Below are 27,288 nucleotides of genomic sequence, written 5' to 3' on the forward strand. Positions count from 1 at the left end.
CCAGCAAAAGAAAGAATGATTATGGAAGGATGACATTGATTGGAGGAAATGGTATAAAGACAGCTGTTGCAGAATGTGTGGTGGAGATACTTAATGAGCAGTTCATAAAGATCTTTCAATCTTGTGAATGTGACTTCATGGAGAGATTAAGAGCAGTTGATGATGGGGAGGAGAAACTAACTGTATGTGAGCAAGAGGTGTTTGGGGAGTTGAGTAAACTAGATGTAAATAAGGCTGTGGGACTTGATAATATATCACCGCGTATTCTGAAGGAATGTGCCAGAGAGTTGACACCTGCCTTGACATATTTTTTTAATACGAGTCTTGCACTTGGTCAAGTCCCTAAAGAGTGGAAGGAGGGCAAGATTGTGCCACTTCATAAAGGAGGAGATCGAACTCAAGCATCAAACTATAGGCCTATCTGTGTGTCAGGTGTTATGGTTAAGTTGTTGGAGAAGCTTGTGAGAACTAGGATCCAGAGGTTGGGTTGACAACAATGGTATAATCTTTGATGGACAGCATGGATTTGCTAAAGGGAGGTCATGTTTTAGTAATCTACTTACTTATTACAATAAAGTGACTGCTTCCTTGGACAGAGGGGAAAGATACACAGTAATATACTTGGATTTCACAAAAGCTTTTGGTAGAGTACCTCATGATAAGTTGACAGTCAAACTAGAGCAGATGGGGTTGGATATTAGATTAGTGCATGGGATTGGAGACTGGCTATCTGATACGTATCAACAAGTTGTGTATGGGGGTGCAATATCCAGGAAAAGGAAAGTCACTAGTGGAGTGCCTCGGGGATCTGTTTTAGGGCCATTACTATTTAACTTGTATATTAATGATATCGGCGAAGATTTGGATGGAGATATTCAGTTGTTTGCAGATGATGCAAAGTTGGGACGAACCATAAAGAGTAGTGAAGATGTTGTGGCCTTGCAAGAAGACTTGAATAAATTGAGTGATTGGGCAAGCAAATGGGGATGTGAGTTCAATGTTGCAAAATGTAAGGTTTTAAAATTTGGAAAACAAAGATGGGATGCAGAATTTATGCTTGGTGAGAATATATTGTTGGAAGTAGAGGAAATAAGAGATCTTGGGGTGATAGTGGATAAGGATCTAAAATTTAGGGGACACATTGCCAAAATTGTGAAGACAGCACAAAGACTTCTCAGAATGATGCGCAGGACACTGACCTTTAGAAGTAGGGAGATTCTTGTTCCATTGTATAAGACTTTGATTAGGCCACACATGGACTATTGTGCCCAGATTTGGTCACCTGGTTTTCAGAAGGATGAAGAGATGTTGGAAAGGGTCCAAAGGTGACTGACTAAGGTAGTTTCTGACCTCTGGAATGTCGAGTATGAGGAAAGATTGAAAAGATGTAATTTGCAGAGTCTAGTGGAGAGAAGGAAGGGAGATATGATAGAGACCTACAAGTTGGTAAGGGGTTGTTATAGGATCAATGGTGGAGAAGTTCTACAGAGAATAGTGGGAGATCAGGGGAGAACCAGAGGTCATCCCTGGAAACTGTATAAAGAGGGTGTGAGTAGGGGAGTGAGAGGCAGGTTTTTTTCGTGCAGAGATGCGAGTGATTGGAATGCCTTGCCTGAGAGTGTGGTGTCTGCAAGGAGTTTGAATGTGTTTAAGACGCGGTATGATGAGATGTGTGTGTGAAATAAAAGGACCTCCTACATCAGTCTTTGACTCCATGAGGTCTTGTTTAATAATAATAATAATATCATTTAATGTTACTAATATAATCCTGTCTTTCACTCATCCTTTCTACACTATCCATTAGTAACATCTCACGTCATTTTTTTAATAAAAAAATAAAAAGTTTTTCAGAACTCTCATTCCTACATCTTACAACCAACCATCACTGAAATACACTTTCCAGAACAACGGCAGAGAATGTTTAGATGGGATCTCTTGCTATCATTACTGAAGAGTTTTGCTTTGTCATGTTTTCAATAAAATGAGGTTTCGTGTCTGCTAGTGAGTGTATAATGTTTTAATGGTTTTCATTCATTATTTAGATATACCTTTTAAGGAATGCGTTCCATAAAATGCACAGCAAAATCTAATACAAGTCAAATATTTCAGCATTTTTTAAAGAAATTCCTAAATGATAAACTTTATTTTAAAAATTACAAGCTTTTAAATAATAATCTGATCTTTGATCAGATCCCTTGATAAGGTCTTTGGTCCTGGAAAACTATAATAATGACTTGAATATTAACTCCATTCAAAAACATTATATATTACAAATGTAATGATACTTTATTCAAAGTAAATTCCTTATTAAAAAGCTAAAACACAATTATCATAACTACTATGGAGTTCTAGTTCTATGCTTTCATAACCTCATTTTAGATTACTGTCATAGGTTAACAGCATTTTATCATAATTAAAATTACAAAAGTAAGATACAATACGTAATACAAAAGTAAAACGCTTACTTGTGCTGGAATCAATCGGTAAAAGTTTAACTTAGGCTATCACAAAAGTGATGGATGCTGAGGAGAAGAAGAATAAATTGATATGAATAAACATACTGTTTCACGACATATTGAATACTTATCTCAATACTAATGAAAATTAATCCGACTTCCTCTAATTTAAAATAATGCGCCACTTCAAAACCTTGTCTTCTAGTTGTCGCTTCCCATGACTGATAACCAATGACGTCATAGCATTGAACAATACATATTATACATATTATAAAAAAATATCAACAAATATATCGGAATAACTAAGTTTATAAATTATTAATGGAACTGATAGTTTATGATAATCTCTAAAGGTTATTTAAATTTAACATTATTTTAAATGATGAAAATAAACTATATAATCAAAGCCGACTACACAATAACGCCACCTAACCTAAATGTGAATATTTGGCGCGAATTTTACACGCGCTTACTGAGAAATTAATATAGGAATTGAAAAATGAGGCTCTGATTAAAGTTGCTAGCTATATAAGGTTTTATTTTTTCTTAATTATTTTGGGTAATATTGAGGTAAAGTGAATTCTTTCGTATTATAATTGTCATCAAATCAGGTTGTAGACGTCTGGGAATTATAAATGGACATGGAATGCATTTTAACTGCGAAGAAGACGAACGTGTAAGTAGTTATTTGTATATAAACTTGCAGGATATGTATATTTTCTCATTGCAAGAAGTAGCAAACAAGTAATGGGGGATGTTGCATGTGCTGGTAGAATATTAATCTTAAAAGGAGGCCGGAAAGTAAATTGTTCCTGACGATTTGTTACGAAAGTTAAAAAACAAACTCATGTAAATCGTGTGCAATTCAGAGGGTTCTTGAATAATGTCGTATTTTTTGGTTATTGGTTGATAAACATAAGTCAACCACTGATCCAAGTGGTTAACAACCACCCACTTGGGTAAGTGGGCGATTGTCAGACAGGCATCAGAGAATTGTGTATGGTGGATCTGAATCAAAGGAAAAAAAAAGAAGGTGATTAGTGGTGTTCCACAATGTCTCTGTTTTTAGTCAATTGTTGTTTAATTTGTATATTAATGATATTGGAGATAATTTGAAGAGTGCTCAAATAAAGGTGATAATGAAAGTTCACAGGTCATATTGCAAAAATTGGCAAAACATTTTTAATCACTTGAATCACTCAGATTTTCATAAAAAAAATATATCTCAATGCCTATCCGTTTGGGATATCTTAAATCACCATGATTGATACACTAGAATGAGCCTAATCGAATTCGTAACCCTTGGGGGGGGGGGGGGGTGATTTGCAGGATATTATGATATGAAAACGTTATATCATTGCTAACTTTTAGTCACCAATTTTCCTCCAAATTAATGTTATCTCTGAAGATTCCAGTATTGTCACATCTTATATTTATCTTGTTACGCACTTTTTACTGTACCAATCCTTTGCATGAATTTCAACCTTAGAGAGATGAGTAGTGTGATAGAGGGTGAGAAGAACGAGCAAAATATGAATGAAAAAATAATAGTGAAGAGTGTGAAAGTTTGAATGATTGTGAAGTTTTCAGAGATGATCTTAATTGGGAGGATGAATGCGAGCAAGAGTTGCTAACATGCAGAGAGAGAGATCGGCTGAAAGAGGAGGGAGAATGTCTTGGGAATGAGATTATAAGTTTGAAAGATGAGATTAGGCGAATGGAAGAGATGAATGCAAGGCAAATCAAAGTAGGAGTGAGAGAGAGTTATGGGAATGATAGAAGAGGAGAGAATAGAAACAGTAGAAGAGAGGGAATGAGAGAGTTATGGGAATGATAGAAGAGGAGAGAAGTGAAACAGTAGAAGAGAGGGAATGAGAGAGTTATGGGAATGATAGAAGAGGAGAGAAGTGAAACAGTAGAAGAGAGGGAATGAGAGAGTTATGGGAATGATAGAAGAGGAGAGAAGTGAAACAGTAGAAGAGAGGGAATGAGAGAGTTATGGGAATGATAGAAGAGGAGAGAATAGAAACAGTATTAGAGAGGGAATGAGAGAGAGTTATGGGAATGGTAGAAGAGAGGGAATGAGAGCGTTATGGGAATGATAGAACAGGAGAGAATAGAAACAGTAGAAGAGAGAGAATGAGAGAAAGTTATGGGAATGATGGAAGAGGGGAAAATAGACATAGTAGAAGAGAGGGAATGAGAAGAGTGCTAGAACCAGGGATTGAGTGATGGCAGGTATGTAGAGGAACACAGAAAGTGTTTGAGGAGAGAGAGAGAGAGAGAGTAAGGGAAGCAGGTGAGCAATCGAGGAATAGAGTGGTAAGAGGGTGTGATGTATGGAGACTTGGTGATCTGTGGTGTGTAAGATAGGATGCCTGGAGGAACAATAGAAAGTGTGGCTATAGCAATTCAGCAAGGTGAAAGGATGGATGAGATGATTGTGATGGTGGGCACGAATGACTTGAGAGGCAGTGTAAATCGGGAGGCGAGAGACCTGAGATTCATGCTTGAGGTTGTACAAAAGAAAACACTAAGAGGAAAGATTGTGTGTGTGTGTGTGTGTGTGTGTGTGTGTGTGTGTGTGTGTGTGTGTGTGTGTGTGTGTGTGTGTGTTGCCCAGGTACGATAATCACGAGCTGAGCAGAAGAGCAGTAATAATGAATAGCATAATAACCAGAATGTGTCAGAATTGAAATATGTAGATGCTCTGAGGGCATTTGAAGATAGAAAGGAACTATGTGTGATGCACCACTTGCATTTGATTGAGGAAAGAGGTAGCCATCTGGAAAGATTGCTGTTTTCTGAACAAGTAAATGTGTCAGTGCAGGGGAAACTAGAATTCCCATGGTGGATGGCAGCATGGGTGCCCTCTTGGGGGAAGGGGGGGGACGACATCAGGTAATGCTGAGTCCAATGGAGTCTGGAGATATTTATTTATTTAGCGTATGATGTACAGACCTCAGGATATTACATACATATTACATAAAAAAGCATAAAAATAATTGTAAAGATTATATTAAAGGGGTACAATAGAAGGGATAATGATAGGTATAGAAACAGTCACATTTTTATGCTTTATACTAATGCCAGGAGTATCCAGAAAATGTCAGTGCAGGGAAACTAGAATTCCCAGAGTGGATGGTAGCATGGGTGGCCTCTTGGGGAAAGGGAGACGACATCAGGTAATGCCGAGTCCAATGGAGTGTGGAGATATTTATTTATTTAGTGTATGATGTACAGGTCTCAGGATATTACATACATATTACATAAAACAGCATAAAAACAATTGCAAAAATTATATTAAAGTGGGTACAATAGAAGGGATAATGATAGGTATAGAACCAGTGACATTTTTATGCTTTATACTAATGCCAGGAGTATCCAGAATAAAGGAGATGAATTGGTGGTGCTGATAGCATCAGCCCGACCAAAGATTATTTGCATCTCTGAGACGTGGTTGATGGATGATGATAAAATAACAGGAATAGAAGTAGCAGGGTACAGCATTTTTCAGCAAGATAGAAAGGGAAAATGTGGTGGAGTATTGCTTCTGATAAGTGATGACTTATGTTCTCTAAGCGTGAAGGCTTTGGAAGGCAGTGACACTAATGGTTTTGAAAGCATGTGGTGTGAGGTAGAGATGGGCAAGACAGGATATTTAGTGGGGTGCTGCTACAAACCAAGAAGCACAGAGGGTAGGGAGTATGAGATATTTAGGCAGTTGAGCTTGACAAGTGCAAGAAGAATGATTGTTATGGGAGATTTTAACTACAGCAGTATAAGTTGGGAAGAGGAAAATGCATGTAGTAATAAGGGATTGGAATTTCTAGAATTCTTGAGGGACAAATGTCTTAGGCAACATGTATAGAGGTTGGTTCAAGAGTTTTGGATTTGGTCATAAAATCAGAAGAACTGATAATAACTGAGATGACATCTCTCCCCTCCAGTTGGAAAGAATGACCATTTGGTTTTGACTTAGGAGATAAATAGATGTGCCGGAGTATCAAAGAAAAGGGAACGTGGAATTATGAAAAATTCCACAAAAAAAAGTGGAATTATAAGGCATGTGATCATAATAGTCTCAGTTATTAACTTGGGGAAGTTCCATGGAAGGCAGAATTGGAAGGCCGGGATATCAATTAGTGCTTGGGAAATTGTCAAGGAATATTTGTTAGAGGAAGTAGCAAGCTGTATTCCACGAGTGAAGAAGAAGACACAATTTGGTGTAAAGTGTATGACAAACAATAGGGTGGTGAGCAGATGCTTGAAGAATATAAGACTAAGGCCAGGAGAGTGACTAGTATGGTAAGAAAGGCAAAGGCTCCAAAGAAAATCCTAGGGAATTGTTTAGCTATGTGACCATTAGGAGGAGAAATGATTGTGGAAAGATAAAAATGGGAATAGAGTGACTGATGCAGAGGACATAGTGGAATTGTTCAGTGAACACTATTGGAGTATTTCATCCTGGAGAAGTAAATTTTAATATTAGATGGATAGGGCAGGTTCAAAGTTTAGAGGAGACTGTGTTCCAAATACTGAGTACCCTGGATGTCAGTAAAGCTCTGGATGATATTTCACCACGAGTTTTGAGAGAATGTGCTAAAGAACTGACAGCTCCATTAACCTGGCTTTTCAGTGAAAGTCTGGCCACGGGAAAGGCACCCAAGGAATGGAAGGAATGGAAGATAGCTCCATTGGATAAGGGAGGTAGCAGACTGGAAGAGTGATTATAGATTAGTTTGTGCTTCATCACTAGTTATTAAGATCTTGTCTATGCAGTTAGCCTAGTGGCTATTCACTTCGCAACCATATGCCTGGGAAAGGGGGTGTCCTTGGTTTGATTCCTGTCGACGATATGAGGAGCTTAAGCATCTTTCTCAGCCATAGCGAAGTTAGCTAGTCTTGGATGCGGACAGCAGGGTTTTCCCCCCAGTTTATCTTGGCGGTTTCATCCTGCAAGCAGGCAAACTAGCTCTGTGTACACACAGGCTACAGTCATAGGATATAGTACTTAATCCCCCATTAGGAGGGCTCAACCAGTCCTAAGGGGGGGTGGTCGAGGAATGGGTGGAACCCCCCACATGAATAAAATAAATAAATTAAGATCTTGGAGAAATTAGTGAGAGACCATATACAGCATTGGGCAGATCAGGATAATGTTATCTATGAGAGTCAACATTTGTTAAATGTACTCTTGCTTTAGTAATATGATTGCCTTTTATAATAAAGTGATATAAGTGTATAAAATCCTTCATCAAATGCTGAGGGTTTTCCCTTACAAGATCGCTCATACTCAAGCTTTGCTTCATGGTGATGTGCAAACTTGACTGCGGTTCACCCTGACATTTTTAGCTGAATGGAGGTAGATGATGCATGGCTGTGGAAGATCTTGTGGTGTGACGAGGCACATTATTCTCTGAATGGTAGCGTTAACTCACACAATTGCCTCATTTGGGCTGTGAATAACCCTTGTGTTCCATCAAACCGCCTTTATACTTTCCAAAAGTTCACAGTGTGATGTAGTTTCACTGCATCATTGATCAGTCCGTACATTTTTGAAGAACTCACCCGACAGGACCAGTGACTTGTACCGTCTCTACTGTTGGGTATTGCGAGATGCTTTGTAACTTTGTTATTCTGCAACTGCAGCAGTGAAAATGCTTTGACTCTACCATATTCATGCAGGATGGGGCACCATGTCACATTGGATCCAGTACAGCAAAAGTTACGAAAACACTTCACAGAACACAGAGTGATTAGTCATACATTTTTCACAGAATGGTCACCTTGTTTGCCTGATCTCAACCCCTGTGACTTTTGTTTGTGGGCCATCTGAAATGTGTGGTGTATGTAGAACATACACCACACATTTCACCACACACCGCACTAAGGGAAATCAATGCAGTTCTTAGAACATCCGAAAGAATGACATATTCAACCACATCTGTAAGTTATACTAACACAAAAATTGATTTTTTATCTCTTCTAACCATTACTGTTTAATTAATCCCAAACCACATGCTTATGGCACCAAATGTCCCCTGGTAACAGAATTTTGTACTATTTTTTTTTATCTTTTGTAAATCAAAACCCCATGTTTGAGAGTGTACTTATACCAAGTTTGGTTGATTTTGTCCAATACATTTTTCACTAGAGGGATCTCAACACCTCCTTTAGAACATCCAAATGTAGATGGCATGCATTGGAAAATTAGCACACTATGTGCAGATTTAGAAATTATGGATATTTAAACTATGGGGACATGGACTTGAAGGAAGAATTGGGTAGAGGGAGAGAAGAAATGAAATTTTTACTGCTGGTAAAATAAATACGAGGGGGGGGTCTGGAAAGTTCTGATAAACACCTAGATGAATGTTTTTTTCATGTAAAAAAAATTTGTTTTCATATAAAAAGTTTTTTCAGAAAATGTATTTTCTTTTAGGATATATAAGATGACATAAAATTAATTTTTGGTCTGTTTGTTTATCAGAACTTTCCAGAACCCCCATTTGTACATGACATAGCAGGTAATGGAGGCAACTCTAGGTTTGAAAGTGCTGGATCTTTTCATAACATCAGAGAACTTAGCAGTTTCTAATCTAACCACGGGGAAAACCATCACATGGTCATTACCTGGGAGATTGTCAGACACACAGAATTTTCTGTTATGACAAGCTAAGGTGTTAGCTTGCAGAAGTATCATGAAATAAGAATATGGAGTACAGAGATGTTGTTGGCAGTGTATAGAAGGCCATCAAGAGTTGTTTGAAAGAAGTGTTATCAGACTGTATAACCAGATTTTAGTCGATAAATCAGATAGGCAATAGATTGAATAGCATCATTAAGTGTGGAGTTGCAGTATAAGAAACAGTTGTGAAAGGAGGATAAGAAAAAAGGGATCAGCATGCTCATGACCAGTACAAGGCACAGGCAAGAAGGATAACCTATAGTGAGGAAGCTAGCCGATGAGACTGAATGAAATCCTAGAGTTTGTTTGTTATGTGCAATTTAAAAGAAAGAATGACTTTGGAATAAAGATTTTAACAATTGCTGATGGTAGTCAGATAACAGAAATAAACTAAATAGTATTTAGTTTAAAGTGATCATATTGCAAAGTTGTACCATCTAGATGGTGATATTGTTCTGTCAGATGTGACATTGATGGGAAAATGCGTTGTATGAGACTAGCAGTATTGGCATAGGCAAAGTTTGCCAGTTTAATTTGGAAAAATGTAAGGTGATATACTTTGGGAAGAGATTGCAATGTGTGCTATATTGATGGAACTGAAATCAGGGACTCGGTGTGTGTGTGTGGGGGGGGGGTGTTTGGACAGGAAGTTGAAATTTAAAAGGCATATTGCAAAGATTTGCAAAATAGCAGATTAGGTTATGTGGTTGTTGAAGAACATACTGACCTGCAGGGATAGGGATGTTATTATTCCCCTTTATAACTTTTAATAAGGCTTTAATACTACACACAAATCTGGTCACCTTGATTCTGTAGGAATGAAGTGAGAGGTGGTAGAGAGGATCCACAGGCGAGTGATGAAGATTGTAGGTGGTCTGTGGAATGATTCCTATGAGAATAAATTGAAGGTCTATGGCTTCAAGAACTAGTTGATCAGGAGAAAAGATGGGGGCATGAGAAATGCATATAAGTTATTAAAGAGGTGGTGTTATCAGACTGACACTGATCTTTTAAAAAGGTTCAGTGAATGAGGTTAAGGAGAGGTGTGATAGGTATTGTGTGAATTATAAAACTCCTTGGAGTATATAATAATAATAATTCTTGGTCCCTATGAGTTTCCTGTGCTAAAAGCTATGTACATGCAAAGTTTATTCCTATCTCCCTTAAGTGACAGTTTTCCTCTTAATTATTATCAGAATTCTATATTCAGATAATAATAAATTTAGTTTAATCCTTTATCCAAGTGTGAGTAAACAAAGTTTGCTCCTGAAAATATCTTCAGGACTGGGGTAAGATAGTACAACACCGGGCAACTCATAGCAAAGGTGGACCAAGCTAACATCACTCCTATCTCAGTATCTCCCATAATGCAAAACACATCTCCTTGCGGATATATATAATGTTATGTATTAAGGGAAGGGCCACTACCCAGACTAGTTTCGACCTTTATTGAGGTCTCTTCGGTGGGAGCCAGGCCCAGAAGTGGAGATACCAAGCAGAAGCAATGGCGAGATCATCTTTACCTATAGGAGTTGCCATTTTATTAAATCCATTTTATTCTTCAGCTTGCTACCCATTGTTTATTGCTTGTATTTAACGCTGTTTTCTTATATCTGTATTTTTTATTTTATCTAATCTAGTTTTATTTACTATTTTTCTTAATATATTCATTTCACCTGTTTCTAACATTTGTCTTGCTTTCCTAATGTCTGGTCTTGTTTCTGCATTATATGTCATAATAGGCCTGATTACTGCTTTATAAATTCTGGTTTTTGTCTCTACTCTAAGATGTTTATTATTATTGTTGTTATTGCCTCCAAGGAGTCAAAAGACTCATCGCGGGAGGTCCTTCCTAGGAAACGCAAGTCTATCAAGACTCAATGTGGGACCTCCCACATTAGGAAACTCAAAGTCTATCATACCGCTCCTTAAACTCATTGACTGTTCTCGCTCTCACTACTTTATCAGGCAATGCTTTCCACTGTTCAACCACCCTCCATGCAAAGAAACCGCTCCTCACTCTCTTGCTTAGTTTCCTTTTGTAACTTCCTGGGTCATCACTCCTTCCCGCTGTTCAACCAAGTGAAAGAATTCCCCAGTGTCAACCCTGTAACCATCTCTCAACAGTTTAAAAGTCTCAATCATATCACCTCTCCTTCTTCTATCCACCAAACTCTGCAGTTCACATTCTCTCAGCCGATCCTCATAACTAACATTGTACAGTCCTTAAACTGTCTTTGTTATCCACCTCTGTACCCTTTCCGCAGTTAATTTATCCACTTCAAATCCTGGGGACCAAATCTGTGAACAATAGTCTAAGTGTGGTCTGATCAGGGCTTCTACAATGGAATGATAACTCTTTTATCTCTGCAGATCAGTGTCCTTCTCATTATTGCAGCAATCCTTTGTGTTACCTTCACCACCTTTGCAATATGTCCCTTGAATTTCAGATTTCTATCCATCATCAACCCCAGATCTCTTGTCTCCCCTACTTCTTCCAGTATGCCGGCAAAGGTTGGTCGATTGGTAGAGTCTCTGCTACTAATGGCTCAGTTAACTAAGTTTGAGCACAGTTAGTAGTTGGAAGGGGACCAATCGTTCGATGCTGTTGGCACACTCTCCCTAGATGAGTCCTTGGACTCTCTTGGGGTGTCAAATAATAATAATATAATATCTCCTCCAATAGAGTATGCTGCATCGATGTGTCCCAAACCTCAAGACCTTACATTTTGCTGCATTAAATCGACACCCCCCCTCCTCCCATTCATTTGCCCATCTGTCTAGCTTATTCAAATCCTCTTGCACCACATCTGCACTATTACTAGTAATCCTTCCCAGCTTCACATCATCTGCAAACAACTGAACATTCCCCTGCAATCCACTGACAATGTCATTGATATAAAGGTTAAACAATATAGATCCCAGTACTAAGCCCTGTGGGACCCCACTTGTAACCCTCTGCCTCCTTGAAACTGCCCCACCATACACAACTCTCTGATACCTATTGGACAGCTAATCCCAAATCCAGTTGACCAACCTGACATCCAGACCCATGTACTGCAACTTAAATATCAGCTTATCATGTGGCATCCTGTCAAATGCCTTCCCTAAATCCAAGAAAATGGGTAGTATATGCTTTTCCCTCATCTACTGCTCTTTTAACTTTATTATAAAACGCCAGCATATTACTAAAACAAGAGCACCCCCTCACAAATCCATGTTGACTCTCACAGATCACATTACCCTCATCTGCCCAATGTTGTATACAGTCCCTAACTAATTTCTCCAAGATCTTAACAACTACTGATGAAACACAAACTGGCCTATAATTAGACACTTCCAGTTTGCTATTGCCCTTATGCAATGGCACTATCTTACCTTCCTTCCGCTCCCTGGGCACCTTTCATGTAGCCAGACTTTCATTGAAAAGCCAGGTCAAAAGAGCTGTCAGTTCCTTAGCACATTCTCTCAAAACTCGTGGTGAAATACCATCCAGTCCCACAGCTTTACTGACATCCAGAGTACTGAGTATTTAGAACACGTTCTCCTCCTGCACCTCTAAACCTCGAATTTAATTTTTCCTTATTGTTTCATTCAAGCATCCTGATATTCTTGCAGCTTTTCTAACTTGTTCTCTGACTTCTAGATGTGGCCTTCCTTCCCAGTTCAGTTGTATACCTAAATAATTGTAATTTGTTATTTGTTCAATAATAGTACCTTCCAATTCTAATTTGCATCTTTGTGGTTCTTTTGATATTGTCATATATTTTTTATTTAGTTTTTGATATCTTCATATTATACAATTTTGCTACTTTATTAAATGTATGTAGTAATGTTTGTAGCTGAGTTAAATTAATATTACATCATCTGCATAACATATAGTTCTTATTATTCTATTGTTTATTTTCACTCCTGTATTTTATTCACTTTTTGTGTTATTTCATACATTATTATATTGAATATTGTTGGACTTAAAGAGTCTCCTTGTCTAATGCCATTACTAATTTGTATCTCTTTACTTATTTTTCCTTGTGTTTTTATTATACAGCTATTATTATCATATATTTCTTTAATTATTTGTATTTTGTATTCCGTGAAATGCTTTTTCCAGGTCTATAAAGCATATAAATAGTTACTTTTAATGAGGTATTTAATAAATTTATTCCTCTATCATTTTCTGTTTGTTTGTTTTTTATCTCCTTTTTTAAATATTGGTATTGTTACACTTTTCTTCCATTCTTCCCATATCTTTTTTGTATTTATTATTTGGTTGTATAATATATTTAAACTCTGAATTATAATTTCTTTACTATTTTTTAATAATTAATTATTGATATTAATTTGTATTTGTTCATTCATCATCTGCATGTCTCATTCTTGCATTCATGTTTTGGGTGTTGTGGCCAATTCTGCTGCTTCCTGAATGATGTTCATGTTGCATTGAGTTATAAAGGTTTTTAAAATAATTTCTAATTCCTCTGTTTCTACTTTTAAGATTTGGATATATTCTGCTTCTTTTGTGTATTAATAAATCTCCACATTCTTTTCTGTATACCATAGAAATCGTGTTCAAGTTCTTTTGTATGTGATTCCCAAAATTGATTTTTGCTTTCTGTTTTCTTTTGATTAACTTTATTTCTTATTTCTTTATATTCATTCCAATTATCTGTTGTTTTCATTTGTAGATATTTTTCTTTTGGTAATATTTTTATTTCTTCGTTAAACTACGGAGTTCATCTTCTCGATTTTGTTATTCTTTTTTTTTTACCCCTAATACTTCTGTTGCTATTTCAATTAAATTTGTTTTAAAAATCTTCCAGTTATCTTCTACATGTTGTTTGCTGCTTAATGGGTTATCTTGAAACTTTTGTTTTAATCTATTGTAGTATGATGTTTTTATACTTTCTTCTTTTAATAATTCCACTTTAAATTTTATTTCAGCATTGTGTTTGTTTTCTTTAGATTTTATTTTCACTCATTTCTTGTAAAGTCTTTGTTTACGTATTAACAGATTATGATCACTTCCAATTTCTGCTGATGATAACACTCTAACAGCTTCTATTTCTGATGGATGTATTACTTTGTTGCATATCCTGCCATGGGCATGGATGTTTGTAATTGTTTTTGTTGGCCAAGTGGTTAGCGTATCCGCTCTCCAGCCAAAAGGCTGCGGGTTCGAATCCCGCCATGGATGTTTGTGATTGTCTGGGGAAGTACTAGTGGTGGTAGTCGGTGGTAGATGGCTTTGATGTTAGATGATGAAGTTTTGTGGAGTAGTGAGACGAAGAGTTGTAGAGTAGATGCCCTCCCAATAATAGTAATAATAATTATTATTATTACTATTATTGATTACTGTCCTCTTGTGTTTCCAAAAGTTATTTTATGCTGATAAAATGTATTCATTATTTTTAACTTATTATTTGCACAGAATTGTGCCAATTTTTTTCCATTATTGTTTCTTCATTAAATCTTTGCATGATTCCATTCGGGACCGAGTCGTGCGGTTGTGCAGCTTGTGCACCGCACAAAAGCGCTTGAAGATAGGGGCGCCATTTCACCACAGGAAATAATAAACAAAAAAAATATTAAATTTTCTTATTCTTAAATTATATCGTACTATATAAATTACACAATTACAAATTATAGTTAATGCAATAAAAATGAAATTTTAAATCAGTCAAATTATTATGAATTCTTAATAATCTAACAACATTTTTAACTTAATACATCACCAGTTTTATTAGAATTTGTTTGAAGTGAAACGTTATCAATATTACCACAGATTTTATTTTGCAGAGTAAGCATCGACTCAGTGAAAATTTTATAAATATTCTGGATTGTTTATTATATTTTTAATGGAAATTGTTAGTTTAAGACAGACCGTGAATTTATTCTTACTTTGTGCTTTGCCCAGTAACGTAGACAGGGTGTAGTATAGAGGCAGCCTGCCTCATGGCGCTACTTAATAAGGGCGCTCGTTCAGCCGTATTATGGCAACAAGATATTTTACAAAAATACAGCATTAAGTTAGTAAATAAAAAAGGTGCCATTTCCCATTGACAGTGAAATATGTGCTTATATTTTATTAATAAAAAAATTATAGTCATACATACTAAAACTAAACATTTTAGAACCTACTTATTAGATATTTAAGGAAACAACCCATAAAGTATCATACGATGTGAATTTCATAAACTTTTATAGTCTATATATATATATATATATATATATATTAAATTATATTATGCATGAATTCTCCTACTCAAATTGCGAGTCTCTATCGTCCCGAATTTCACATTGGAGCGATAACTTGCTCCCTACAGTAAACAGTATGACATCCCCAACAGCCATTATACCTCAGAAACAGGAAAACCAATTAGTTTTATCATGTCACTGAATAAGGTTCACAGACGTTTGCAGACTGTGTAATATATTTCTCAACAAATAGTGCAGTTACGGACAACTGGGAATATAAACACTAATTAATGAATCACATCTTCCCTCCAACAGAAACTGCCATATACACTCAAGCAAACCGCATGTTGCAGGTGCAACATATGGTTTTGCTTGACACTACCTCCCCCCGTCATGAACGTGTTAAAACTAAGAAATATATCATCATCATCCGTATCAAGGATTTAGGCCTGGTATGGCCTGTTCTGGCCATAGAAGTCATCGTTTAAGAGGACATCCTGGTTTTCTTTTTCCTAATGGCTTGTACTTTAAGGCTTGTTTTGGTAATCTTTCTGTTTTCATTCTTTGAACGTGTTCCATCCATCTATGTTTATATTTTTTAATTTTTTCAATTACTGGTTCTTGGTTTAATTCTTTCATAATATCTTCGTTTCTTTTGTGATCAAATAGGGTATACTTTGCAGTTTTTCTCATAAACTTCATTTCTGCTGTTGTTAATCTTTGTTTGTCTTTTTGTTTTATTGTCCAGATTTCGCTTCCATACATTAAGACTGGTAGGGCTAATGTATTGTATACTTTTAGCCTGGTTTGTTTTTGAACTAGGTTTGGTTTAAATATAGAGTTAATTACTCCTGTTATTTTTATGTTTATATCTTTTTCATTTTCATAAGTGATCATACATCCTAGGTAGTTAAATGAATTCACCTGTTCTAAGATCTTGTTACCTAATACTATTTTAGTTCTTGCTGGATCTTGTCCTTTAAAGGCCATAGTTTTTGATTTTTCCGTTGATATTATCATACCATAATCTTTGAATATCTCATTTAGATTTATATAAATTTGGAACTTATAAAAATGTAAGTAAAAAATTTAATGAGACTTGTGAAATTCTTGCAGGTTTGGATTTCCAGAAAAACTCCTTCCTCTTTGAAAAAAAACAGGACTGATTATTACAATTTATAAAAAAGAAAATGAAGATAATTATGGGAGAATTAGTCTACTAAATGCATCTTACAAAATATATGCAGAGGTATTATATTAAAAGGGAAGCTAAAATCATGTTGGTGAGCATGAAATTCCACAAAGACCAATCTTGAATAAACTTGATTTTTTCTTTGAAAATAATAACTGAAAGAAAAGAGAATTTCAGAATTAAGCTCATGTACTTTTATTAATTATGAGAAAGTCTTATACAATTGGCTAATATTTAAAAAAAAAAATTTGTCTGTTAATCTAAATGTAGCACTCTTACGGTGTATTCAAAAAATCTCATCTTCTTTTTTTTTTTTTACCCTCTTTTACTTTGCGGTGTCGAGGGTTTATTAATTATCGGACCTCAAACCGTTCACAGGATAAAGTGGTCAGCCCTTACGCCCCGGTGTATCCTATGTCCTGTAGTGTTGAGTTCTCAAGGCCGGTTTGCTTGCTTTGCGGGATGAAAAACCCCAGGATAAACTGTCTACGACCAAGACCGACTAACTTTGCTATGGCTGAGGAAGATCCTTCAGCTCCTCACGTCACCGACAGGAATCGAACCTATGACACTCCCTCCCCATGCATATGGGTTATGCATGGGGACGGATGATATGACGCTGACAATTGTCAGCGTCGTATCAAGAGGTGTATGGCTGGGATATTCCCTATCTTCTTTTTTTTTTATATTTGCATATATATATATATATATATATATATATAATTACAGTAATTTCCATTTATCCAATCTTCAATTATCAGACCTTGTCATTGATAATTGCAGTACAATTACATGGTGCTCTGCTATAAGTTGGTTGACATGCAGGGGTTAGTTAATTGAAGGGTCATTGTTTTGAAGGTCTGATAAATGGTAGATTACTGTGTAACAGCCTGGAACTATCATAGCTAGTCTGCATTAGCCAAGTAGATAGCATACTCGATCTCCAAGCAGTAAGTTGTGTGTTTTCAAAACCCACCATATGCATCAATGTTGTAAAATCTGTGTCTGGGCAAGCTTATATAGTTCCTTGATTTTATATTACTTTTTAACCATTAGAAATTTTATTAGCTTTTTAACCATGTGGTATACAAAAATATTAACTCCATTTGCTGATGATGAGACTGCATTAGCTACATCAGAATATAATTTACTAAGATCGGTGAAATCATTAAATCAAAAACATCTAAAGTAAAGGCAGAAGTAATAATGGCTTTCAAAAGAGAAAACCCAGTAAGAAGTAAAATAGTGATATATAATATAATAATAGTGCAAGTAAATACTTTCTCAGATAGGTAGGATATGAATTATATGAAGATAAGAAAGATATGAATATTAACATATCAGATTTTGTGAAAGTAGCGGCATAATAAAATTTATAGCATAATAGCTTCTGAAATGTAATAAAATTAAAGAAATGCCATAAAGAGTTGACTGGTCATCCAGAAAGTGATGAAAAATAGTACTATTAAGTGAACAAGGCTCCAATTATGAAGAAATTAGAAGAAAAATTGGTGGAAACTTAACCGAAGGTGGCATTTCTAAATTTTTGAAGAGGTATAAGGAGAATCAGTCACTACAAAACCAGACTGGTAAAGGCATGAAAAGGTGCACAACGGCAAGTGATGATAGAAGAATTGAGAGACTGTGCCTACGTGACAGAAGAAAATCATCTGGGTGCATACAAGATGAAATGGCGCAATACAATGCGAAGTTGGGTGCAAGAACTGTTCGGCGCAGACTGCAGGAATTTGGTCTAAATGCTAGAATTCCACAAAAAAAAAGCCATTTTTATCTCTCAAACAAAGGTTGAAAAGATTAAACTGGGCTAAAACCCATGTTAACTGGACAGCGGAAAAATGGGACAGTGTTGTTTGGAGTGATGATACCAAAATCTCCCTGTTTGGTAATGATGGCATAAAATACATAAGGAGAAGAATCTGAGAAGATTTGCATCCTGATTGCATTACACCTACTGTGAAACACCCACTCCCACTTAGTGTTATGATCTGGGGTTGTATGACATCAAAAGGTGTGGGCAGAATTAGCGTGATTAATGGGAATATAAATGCCCCAAAATACATAAATGAAATACTTGATTTCATTTATGTGTTTTGGGGCATGAGCCCAAACTGAATCCTTCTGCACGTGATCTTTTCCAAGATAATGAAGCATTTATATTTCAACAGGATTCAACTCCATGTCATATTGCTGCTGTGTGCAAAACGTGGTTTCAAGATAATCATATTCCACTGCTGGAATGGCCTGGAAATAGCCCAGACCTTATCCCAATCGAAAATCTATGGAGCCGATTAAAGAAACTTGTTAGTCAGAAGCAACCCACCAATAAAACCCAATTAATAGAAACAATAATTCAATCTTGGTTCACCCCATGGGAAGGCGTTGTAAAGCCGTAATTAACGCTAAAGGTTACCCATCTAAGTATTAACTCGCGTTGTGAGAATTTTTGTATGTCTCATTTTTTCTATGTGTTTCACTTTTCTTTTTATAACTACTGTTCTAATAAAAAAAAAAATCCTTCATAAAAGTTATTGCATTATATTCTTGATTAAATTATCTTTCCATTGATATATAATTTTATGGTATTACTCCAAATAAAAGTGGTGTTATGCAGAAAAGCGGAAAAATGGGACAGTGTTGTTTGGAGTGATGATACCAAAATCTCCCTGTTTGGTAATGATGGCATAAAATACATAAGGAGAAGAATCTGAGAAGATTTGCATCCTGATTGCATTACACCTACTGTGAAACACCCACTTAGTGTTATGATCTGGGGTTGTATGACATCAAAAGGTGTGGGCAGAATTAGCGTGATTAATGGGAATATAAATGCTCCAAAATACATAAATGAAATACTCGATTTCATTTATGTGTTTTGGGGCATTAGCCCAAACTGAATCCTTCTGCACGTGATCTTTTCCAAGATAATGAAGCATTTATATTTCAACAGGATTAAGCTCCATGTCATATTGCTGCTGTGTGCAAAACGTGGTTTCAAGATAATCATATTCCACTGCTGGAATGGCCTGGAAATAGCCCAGACCTTAACCCAATCGAAAATCTATGGAGCCGATTAAAGAAACTTGTTAGTCAGAAGCAACCCACCAATAAAACCCAATTAATAGAAACAATAATTCAATCTTGGTTCACCCCATGGGAAGGCGTTGTAAAGCCGTAATTAACGCTAAAGGTTACCCATCTAAGTATTAACTCGCGTTGTGAGAATTTTTGTATGTCTCATTTTTTCTATGTGTTTCACTTTTCTTTTTATAACTACTGTTCTAATAAAAAAAAAAATCCTTCATAAAAGTTATTTCATTATATTCTTGATTAAATTATCTTTCCATTGATATATAATTTTATGGTATTACTCCAAATAAAAGTGGTGTTATGAGCCCTCAAACCTCAGAAATACACTTTTTCCACAATTCTAGCCACTAGTGTAGTTTGACACTTGACTTTTTACCTTTTATTATTTATTTTTATTTTTTTTAGAGATTCAGACTGAATCTTTAGTCAGAAACAACCCACCAATAAAACCCAATTAATAGAAGCAATAATCCAATCTTGGTTTCACATTATAACAGCTGCAGAACTGAAAAACTTGGTTCATTCCATGGGAAGGCGTTGTAAGGCCGTAATTAACGCTAAAGGTTACCCATTTATGTATTAACTCACGTTGTGAGAATTCTTGTATATCTCATTTTTTCTGTGTTTCACTTTTCTTCTTTATAACTGCTGTTCTAATAAAAAAAAAAAAATCCTTCATAAAAGTTATTGCACTACATTCTTAATTAAATTATCTTTCCATTGATATATAATTTTATGGTATTACTCCAAAAAAAGTGGTGTTATGAGCCATCAAACTTCAGAAATACACTTTTTCCAAAAGGTTTCCACAATTTTGGCCACTAGTGTACATAATGAAAATATTTGAACAAGAACAACAACGGAAAGTGTGCACTTGCTAGTTGGTCTGTTGTATACTACTGGTAACGATCTGTCATGTTGAATTAGCGAAGACTAGACTTGATGCAAAATCATTCCTTGTTTTTTGTTGCACTGCTGAGGATGTATCGTCATTTCAGTTGATTCTTTGAATGCTCTTGAGAAAAACCTTCAGTCTGTGTGGGACATTTTTGTTTATTGGCATAATACTTGATGTTTGGTTTTGATTGTATGTGCTGCCAGATAGAATCTAATTTCTACCAATCTTCTAAAAATAATAGACGTCTTGTATTAATCGGTATATTCTATTTTACCATGTATATCTCTGTATGGAGATATACATGGTAAAACTCCTATACACAACCTACTAAAGAAATTGAAAATGATAAGGTAACAGTAGTGATATCAGAACCTTTAAAATGTGAATTTTTACTTCATGATAATATTTAAGTGTCTTAAAGTGATAAAGCAGCTGTAGAAATTTTTTCAGAAGGATATTCTCTGATTAAATATCAGTAACATAAGCAATTTAAATAGTTTTTGTATTCTAAAGGAATTTCTTAATTTACACAGGATATATGAAGAGAAAAGGTTACCCAAAATAAAAGATTGGACTTCATTACTTGAGGAAAACGGATACCAAACACATAAAAATCAGCAAGATTTGTACCTTGGTAAAAAGGATAAAAGGTAAAAATAAAATCTTAACTAAAATAAAATCTCTTATAGACCAGAAAGTCTATACTGATTTTTTACTCTGTTATTTAGTTATTCATTTTTGTAAAACTTTTCATAACGATTTTACCAACAAAATTTTGCTTCTTTACAAGGCCTTGATAAGACCTCACTTGGACTATTGCGTGCATGTCTGGTCTCTTGCTTTCCGTGGTAGTTCTGATTCAGTGGAGAGAGTACAAAGAAGAGTGTCCAAAATTATATCAGGATTGTGGAATACAATTATGAAGACAGATTGAGAATTCATAGACTTTAGACACTAGCAAACAGGAGAAAGAGGGGGTGATATGATTGAGACTTACAGACTTCTGAAAAAGGTATACAGAATTTAAATAGATGGAATTTTTGATTTTATGGAGGGTGGGGAAAAGATGCAAGGGCATCCATGGAAGTGAGAATGAATGCTGTCAAGAAGGGGATTAAGGCTAGATTTTTCTCTCATAGAGTAGTGCATGATAGGAATGAACTGCCGTTGGATGTTGTGTGTGCAAGTAATTCAACAACAGGTATGATAGCTAGTGCGAATAGTATGGCCTCTCTGCAGGTCTCTCTTAATAATAATAATAAAATATGAGAACCATGCGTTTAACTGTAAATGGTCTAAGCATTGGAAAATTACAGAAAGTTCCTGACAAATAACTGGTCTCGTGTCTGTCCTTTACTGTGATGAAATTGTCTCCCACCTATAATTTCACAAACACAGAGGCAGAGATTAGAACCTACACCCAATGTTAGAAAAATAGTGTTATTATCCACTGGATTGTTATTGCTTACAATTACAGTAGGAGCAAATAGAGCTGTGTAGTTTTTAATCGCATTTGTTGCTATGGCCAGTTTTTTCTGTTTGCAGGATGAAAAATCTTGAGTTTCTGGGAGGGAAAACCCTGTTAATTCCCATATGTGATCAGTTAACTCATTTCCATTTGAAGAAAAGCATTCATAAAGGTTTGCATCCAGATGGAATTTGAACTGAAGTCTTCCAAGAAATTACTAATGAGATATTTCACTGAATATTCTGATGAAATTTAGTTTAAGGACTGGGGAGATATAGGAATTTGTGTAATATTTTAATGGCTCATAGAGTGAACAATATTTAATTATCCATGTAGTTTGGAGTCTTGACTGTTTCCTGCACAAGTGCACTGTGACATCTTCCACACCCATCAGTGGTGTTTTTCTGTTATTATTAGGTATAATATCTTTTTTCAATAGAAATGCTAAACAATAATAGAACATGTAATAACCAAACATGTAAAAAAATATCGCAAAAGTCTCATGTTTAAAAACTGCAACCATGGCATCTTGTGTTTGGGTTGGGGGTCACTTTTTCCTTGGAGTAACACTGAGTAGATGCTTTAATATTTTGTAATACATTAAATACAATAAAATGAATTTTCACCTATTAGTTTTCATGGAATTATCTCAAATTAATGCTTGCATTTGATTAAGAGATATCTACATTTATTATTTTGTAAACTGTATGATAACGTTAACACTTAATTTATGCACAAATTTAAGTAATACTTTATACATAATGCTGATGATTGTTCACTAAGGAATAGAAAAACTCATTTTATAGTATAGGTACAAAGTGTTGTCTGCTCATACTGGGCTTAAATACTTTGAAGATTGGAGCAATATATTTGTCATAAATCTATTTAAATTCTTTAAGATAGTCAGAGTGCATTTATTCTGTTTTTAATTACTGTCCAACCACAGATGCGAGACCCCTCAACACGTCTGCCCATGGCAGAAGTCGAATCCGTCCGATAATAGGGTAATCAGTGTGTGAGATGTTTATTATTATACAACGAAAAATTAACTTTCTTTTATGAAAATTCTAGTTTTTAAAGTCGTAACTATTTTGCTTTTACAACAGTTGGAAAATTTTACATATAAAGCATGTGATTTCGCATGTTGGTGAAAATTTGTACATCGCCTTATTCCTTTCTCCACTTCAACATGTTGACTGTTCTTGGCAATCTGCCAGCCGGGGTTCTCACATCTGTGGTCGGCCAGTAACCAAAAATTACCATGTTTAACTTATAAGATGCACTGTTGTATTGGACACATCACATTTTTCATGTCAAATTTTTTTGGAGGAAAATATTCTTCACAGTGACGCATGAATTATGAGTCAAATTTTCCATATAAATATTAAATTTTTTTTATTTTAAATTTTAATACATATATTATTCATTTATTAGATAAATAAACAATTATCATTAAAAAATCTAACATATATAATAATATAAACAGAATAATTTTTATAAGTTTCATTAATCTTCTTTTCAAATCTTTATTCGTTTTCATCAGTAACCAGGTCATTACTGGCTTCAAATAATAAGTCATCCTCCATACTGTCAAGTGAATTACTAATGCCAGACTCTCAAAAATGTTTTATAATAAATTCAGGTTTCACTTCATTTCATGAAATCCTTACCCATTCACACACACAAATTTGTTTCCTTTTTTTTCATAACCTGTAGATGTTTCTTCAAAATTTGGAGAGTGCATCTAATTGACATTTTTCCATCATAAATCCTTCAAGTGGTTTGTTTATTGATATATCTAAAGTTGAATCACAGAGGTGGGTCCTCTTGGGATTACAGCTATTTTTGTGTTCATTTTGTGAAGTTCATTCTTATCAGCTTTGGTTTTATGGCATCTAAACTGATCCCATACTAACAAAAAAATTCTGATGTAAACTGCTTGGGCCACACCTCCTTTATCCATAACTTCATCCCTTCTTCCTGGATGGATGGATCCATCCTTTTGGATGAATATAAATTTAAACTCCTTTGGGAAGTTTTTCTTTTAAAAATTAAAAGTGACAGTTTTGTTCCATCTGCATACCACAATAAAAACAACAGTATAGTGGGTTTTTTCATGACGAGAAGTTTTTAAAAAAATTTTTTTTTAACCTTTGGTTGACAGTCTTGTTCAAGGACACATCAACATCATCCTATTAGCTATCTGTTAAAGTTCAGAATTGTTTTGTTTTCTAGTATTTATGATATATCTATGAAACTCAATTTTATTTTCGAATTTGTCTGGCATTTTTTGTGATATTTTTGATTTTGCACACATGCATAAATCTTTTCTCTTCATAAATCTAAGGCACCAATGATGGCGGCTCTGTTTTACAGGGTCGCCATCATCGATATTTCTTTCTGATGCTAATAATTTTGCTTGGTGAATAATCATTTTTGTAGATAACAGCAACCTGATCTTCTTTGATCCAGTATCCAAGTTTTTAATTCATTTTCAATTTCTGGCCGGTTTTCTGCAGAGACTGTGTTTTTTAGAATTTGCTCCTATTTCTTCAAAGAGCCTGTGTTGCTCAGTAGAAGTGGCGTTTGCACTCTACAGTGTTTGACTTCATGAAGAAAGGACTTGCTGGTTCAAATCTAGTCTGCGACTAGAGGAAATTTTTTTAAGCCTTTTTTCAATCAGTTTCCGAGTTAGTCGATTTATGGCACGGACAAGCAGTTTTTTTTTTCCTAGAAACTCGGGTTTTTCATCCTGTAAACTCAAGAAAATCTGCCGTTGAACCCACACAATTTTCAGACATGAAAAATATTGCATTAGGGTTAGGGACCACGAGATGATAGCCTTGAGCCAGGTATCTCTGATTGGCTGCCAGTGGAAATTGAACTGCCCACTCAGTCTCCAAAAGTTAGGGCTAAAACGCTCTCACCTACTCCCTATATGGGAACAAAAAGGCATTAGTTGATTTTTTTTAAAGCTGGTTTCCTCCAAGTTTGTACCATTTTTTCTGTAAGCAGAGGCCCAAAGTGCTGCTCTGCTTCCCTATTGCCATTCATTTTTGTGTACACAATCACACTATAATTCAATCGTATAGCTATATCTGTGCTTCGTAGAATCAATGGATTCTAAAAAAAATTTAAATATGATAATGTATTGATTACTAGTTTAAATGCAGGAACATTAAAAACCGTGCAACTATTCAAACGGATCACACATTATTGACAAACAATGATGCACCGTAACTGCGCATACATAAAAAAAAAAAAAAAACATCGGTGTATAAGATGCATTCAGCTTAAAGGATGCATCCTGATTTTCAGATAAATTTTAGGTACAAAAAAAAGTGCATTTTATAAGGCAAAAAATACTACTGTATTTTTTGCCTTATAAAAGTTATGAGAGTATTAAATTATTCTCTATATCTGAGGTTACCCCAGATATAGAGAATATCTTGGAAAGAAGCCAAGGATACCATAGGGTGAGGAACAAACAAACATGGCATCCATGTTGATGAGATGTAGGACCTCCTTTCACTGCAATAACTGCGACAATCCTATAGGGCGCACTCAATGGGTATTTTGGACCATTCTTCTTGTAGGTATGTCCTGGACTGTTGTGAGGAGGACACCCCTTGCCCCCCACCCAACACTTCAGTTCGTCCCACAGATGTTCAGTAGGGTTGAGATCAGGATTTGTGGTGGCATTCTTGTCCACAAAGCATGCGGTTACAGCAGCATTATGACATGATGCATTGTCTTGCTGAAAGAGACAATAGTTACTTCTTAGAAATGCCACAAAGTAGGAAGCATTGCATTGTCCAGAATGTTCAGATACCTCTCAGAGTTCAATGTTTGTGGCGTCTTCACTGGGCATCTGCTGTATCTACACCAATCCGTCTGCTTAGTAGAGGGTGTGGCACGATTCGTCACTCCATAACACAGCTTTGCAAACTTCCTCATTCCACTGTGCATGTCCTTTGCACCACTGAAGACAACATTGCATGTTGGTTTGGATCATGTGGGGCTTGCATATTTTGATCCTACCATAGAAACCCAGTGTTGTGAGCCTTGGTTCTGAATGTTTTTATGCAAATTCATGTGCGATTTAATGCCCACAACTCTGTATTCAACATGTCAACCAACAAATGGCAGTTTTTGCATGTTATCCTTCATAGCATCCTACAGTCATATTAAGTAAATGTTGTAGGTTGTCCACTGCAGGTAGCACTTGCAGTGTCTACTCCCTGCACTTCCATCTTGGTATCACTGGTTGTTGACCTTGGATCGTCCAATTTGCCAAACAGATACTTGCAACATTGTCTCTTTTAAACTTTTTCAGTTTCCTTCTCCCTGCCATTTCACCCGGATTCAATTGCCCTAACTTGGGAGCATCATATTTTTCAATTTACACCAACTACAAATGTGTGACTGATTTCATGGCATAATGTATCTTGCCCAGGGGGGTATCCATTGACTTCGTTCCAAGCAGTGTAGTAATAGCATTAATATAATCTGTATGTTGAGAGGGATGTGAGGTAATGGAAGAAACAACTGTTTTGTCAATCTTTTGGACATGAAGGTATAGTGCACAATAGTAATACAGATTGTACTGATGATATTAACCATGGTGCCAGAAATACCTCTTAAATCTACAGGTCAGAAAGAAAAAAATTGGCTTAACTGTTGTATAAAGCAAAAGGTGTGTGTACACACAAACACACATGAAACCATTTCAATTTCAGCAATAAAAAATATCATCTTTAATAGAATATTTAAAACAGCCAGATTCCATTTATGCAATAATTTTGACCAGTAACCCTTTTGTTAACCAGCACTGTTACATCCTATTTTTGTTCCACTGCCTGCTAACCAATTATTAATCTTCCATGACAAGAAGCACTTATTCATTTCACTCTCTCATCTATCAAAGTATACAGCCAAATTTTGAGTAGGAATTATGTAATCTGTGTATCTCATAAAATTAATTAGTTTCTCCTCATTTGAAATTTTGTTAATGCATTTGATAGGATATATCTGAAAGGCTGTTGCATAAACTGGAGAATAAGATTAGAATATATCTCTTGATATATCAGTAGATGGTTGACAGATACACATATCAAAAAAGGTATATAGTAGATGTCAATCTGCCAGATTTAAGATGGCTAGTAATGTATCTCAGGGTTCCGTCCTTGGGCCATTGTTGTTCAATCTGCACATTAATTACATTATGGGGGGGGGGGGTGCTTAAGGGTCAAAGCAGTATAACTGAGAGGAGACCTCCAC

General features: G+C 35.6%; 2 protein-coding genes across 6 annotated transcripts in view; one reads left to right on the plus strand and one right to left on the minus strand.

Annotated features, from left to right (window-relative positions):
* Nucleotides 1-2,660, minus strand: part of LOC150106324 (M-phase inducer phosphatase-like) — a 349,715-nt gene extending 347,055 nt beyond the window's left edge. For all 3 annotated transcript variants that reach the window (XM_090392364.1, XM_090392361.1, XM_090392362.1), the window contains exon 1: nt 2,466-2,660. The gene's annotated coding sequence lies outside the window, so the exon portion shown is untranslated. The remainder of the gene's footprint in view (nt 1-2,465) is intronic.
* Nucleotides 2,661-2,907: 247 nt separating this feature from the next.
* Nucleotides 2,908-27,288, plus strand: part of LOC150106326 (histone RNA hairpin-binding protein-like) — a 158,722-nt gene continuing 134,341 nt past the window's right edge. For 2 of the 3 annotated variants that reach the window (XM_090392367.1, XM_090392366.1), the window contains exons 1-2: nt 2,908-3,132; nt 21,074-21,190. In XM_090392367.1, coding sequence (XP_090248493.1) covers nt 3,092-3,132; nt 21,074-21,190 — 158 coding nt within the window. In that variant the 5' untranslated portion in view covers nt 2,908-3,091. The remainder of the gene's footprint in view (nt 3,133-21,073; nt 21,191-27,288) is intronic. The other variant, XM_090392365.1, reaches the window with a different exon arrangement.

This window comes from Typopeltis vanoorti, chromosome 5 (assembly GCF_054136105.1).
Source record: "Typopeltis vanoorti isolate ZY-2024b chromosome 5, IOZ_Tvanoo_1.0, whole genome shotgun sequence".
Classification (NCBI taxonomy): Eukaryota; Metazoa; Arthropoda; class Arachnida; order Uropygi; family Thelyphonidae; genus Typopeltis; species Typopeltis vanoorti.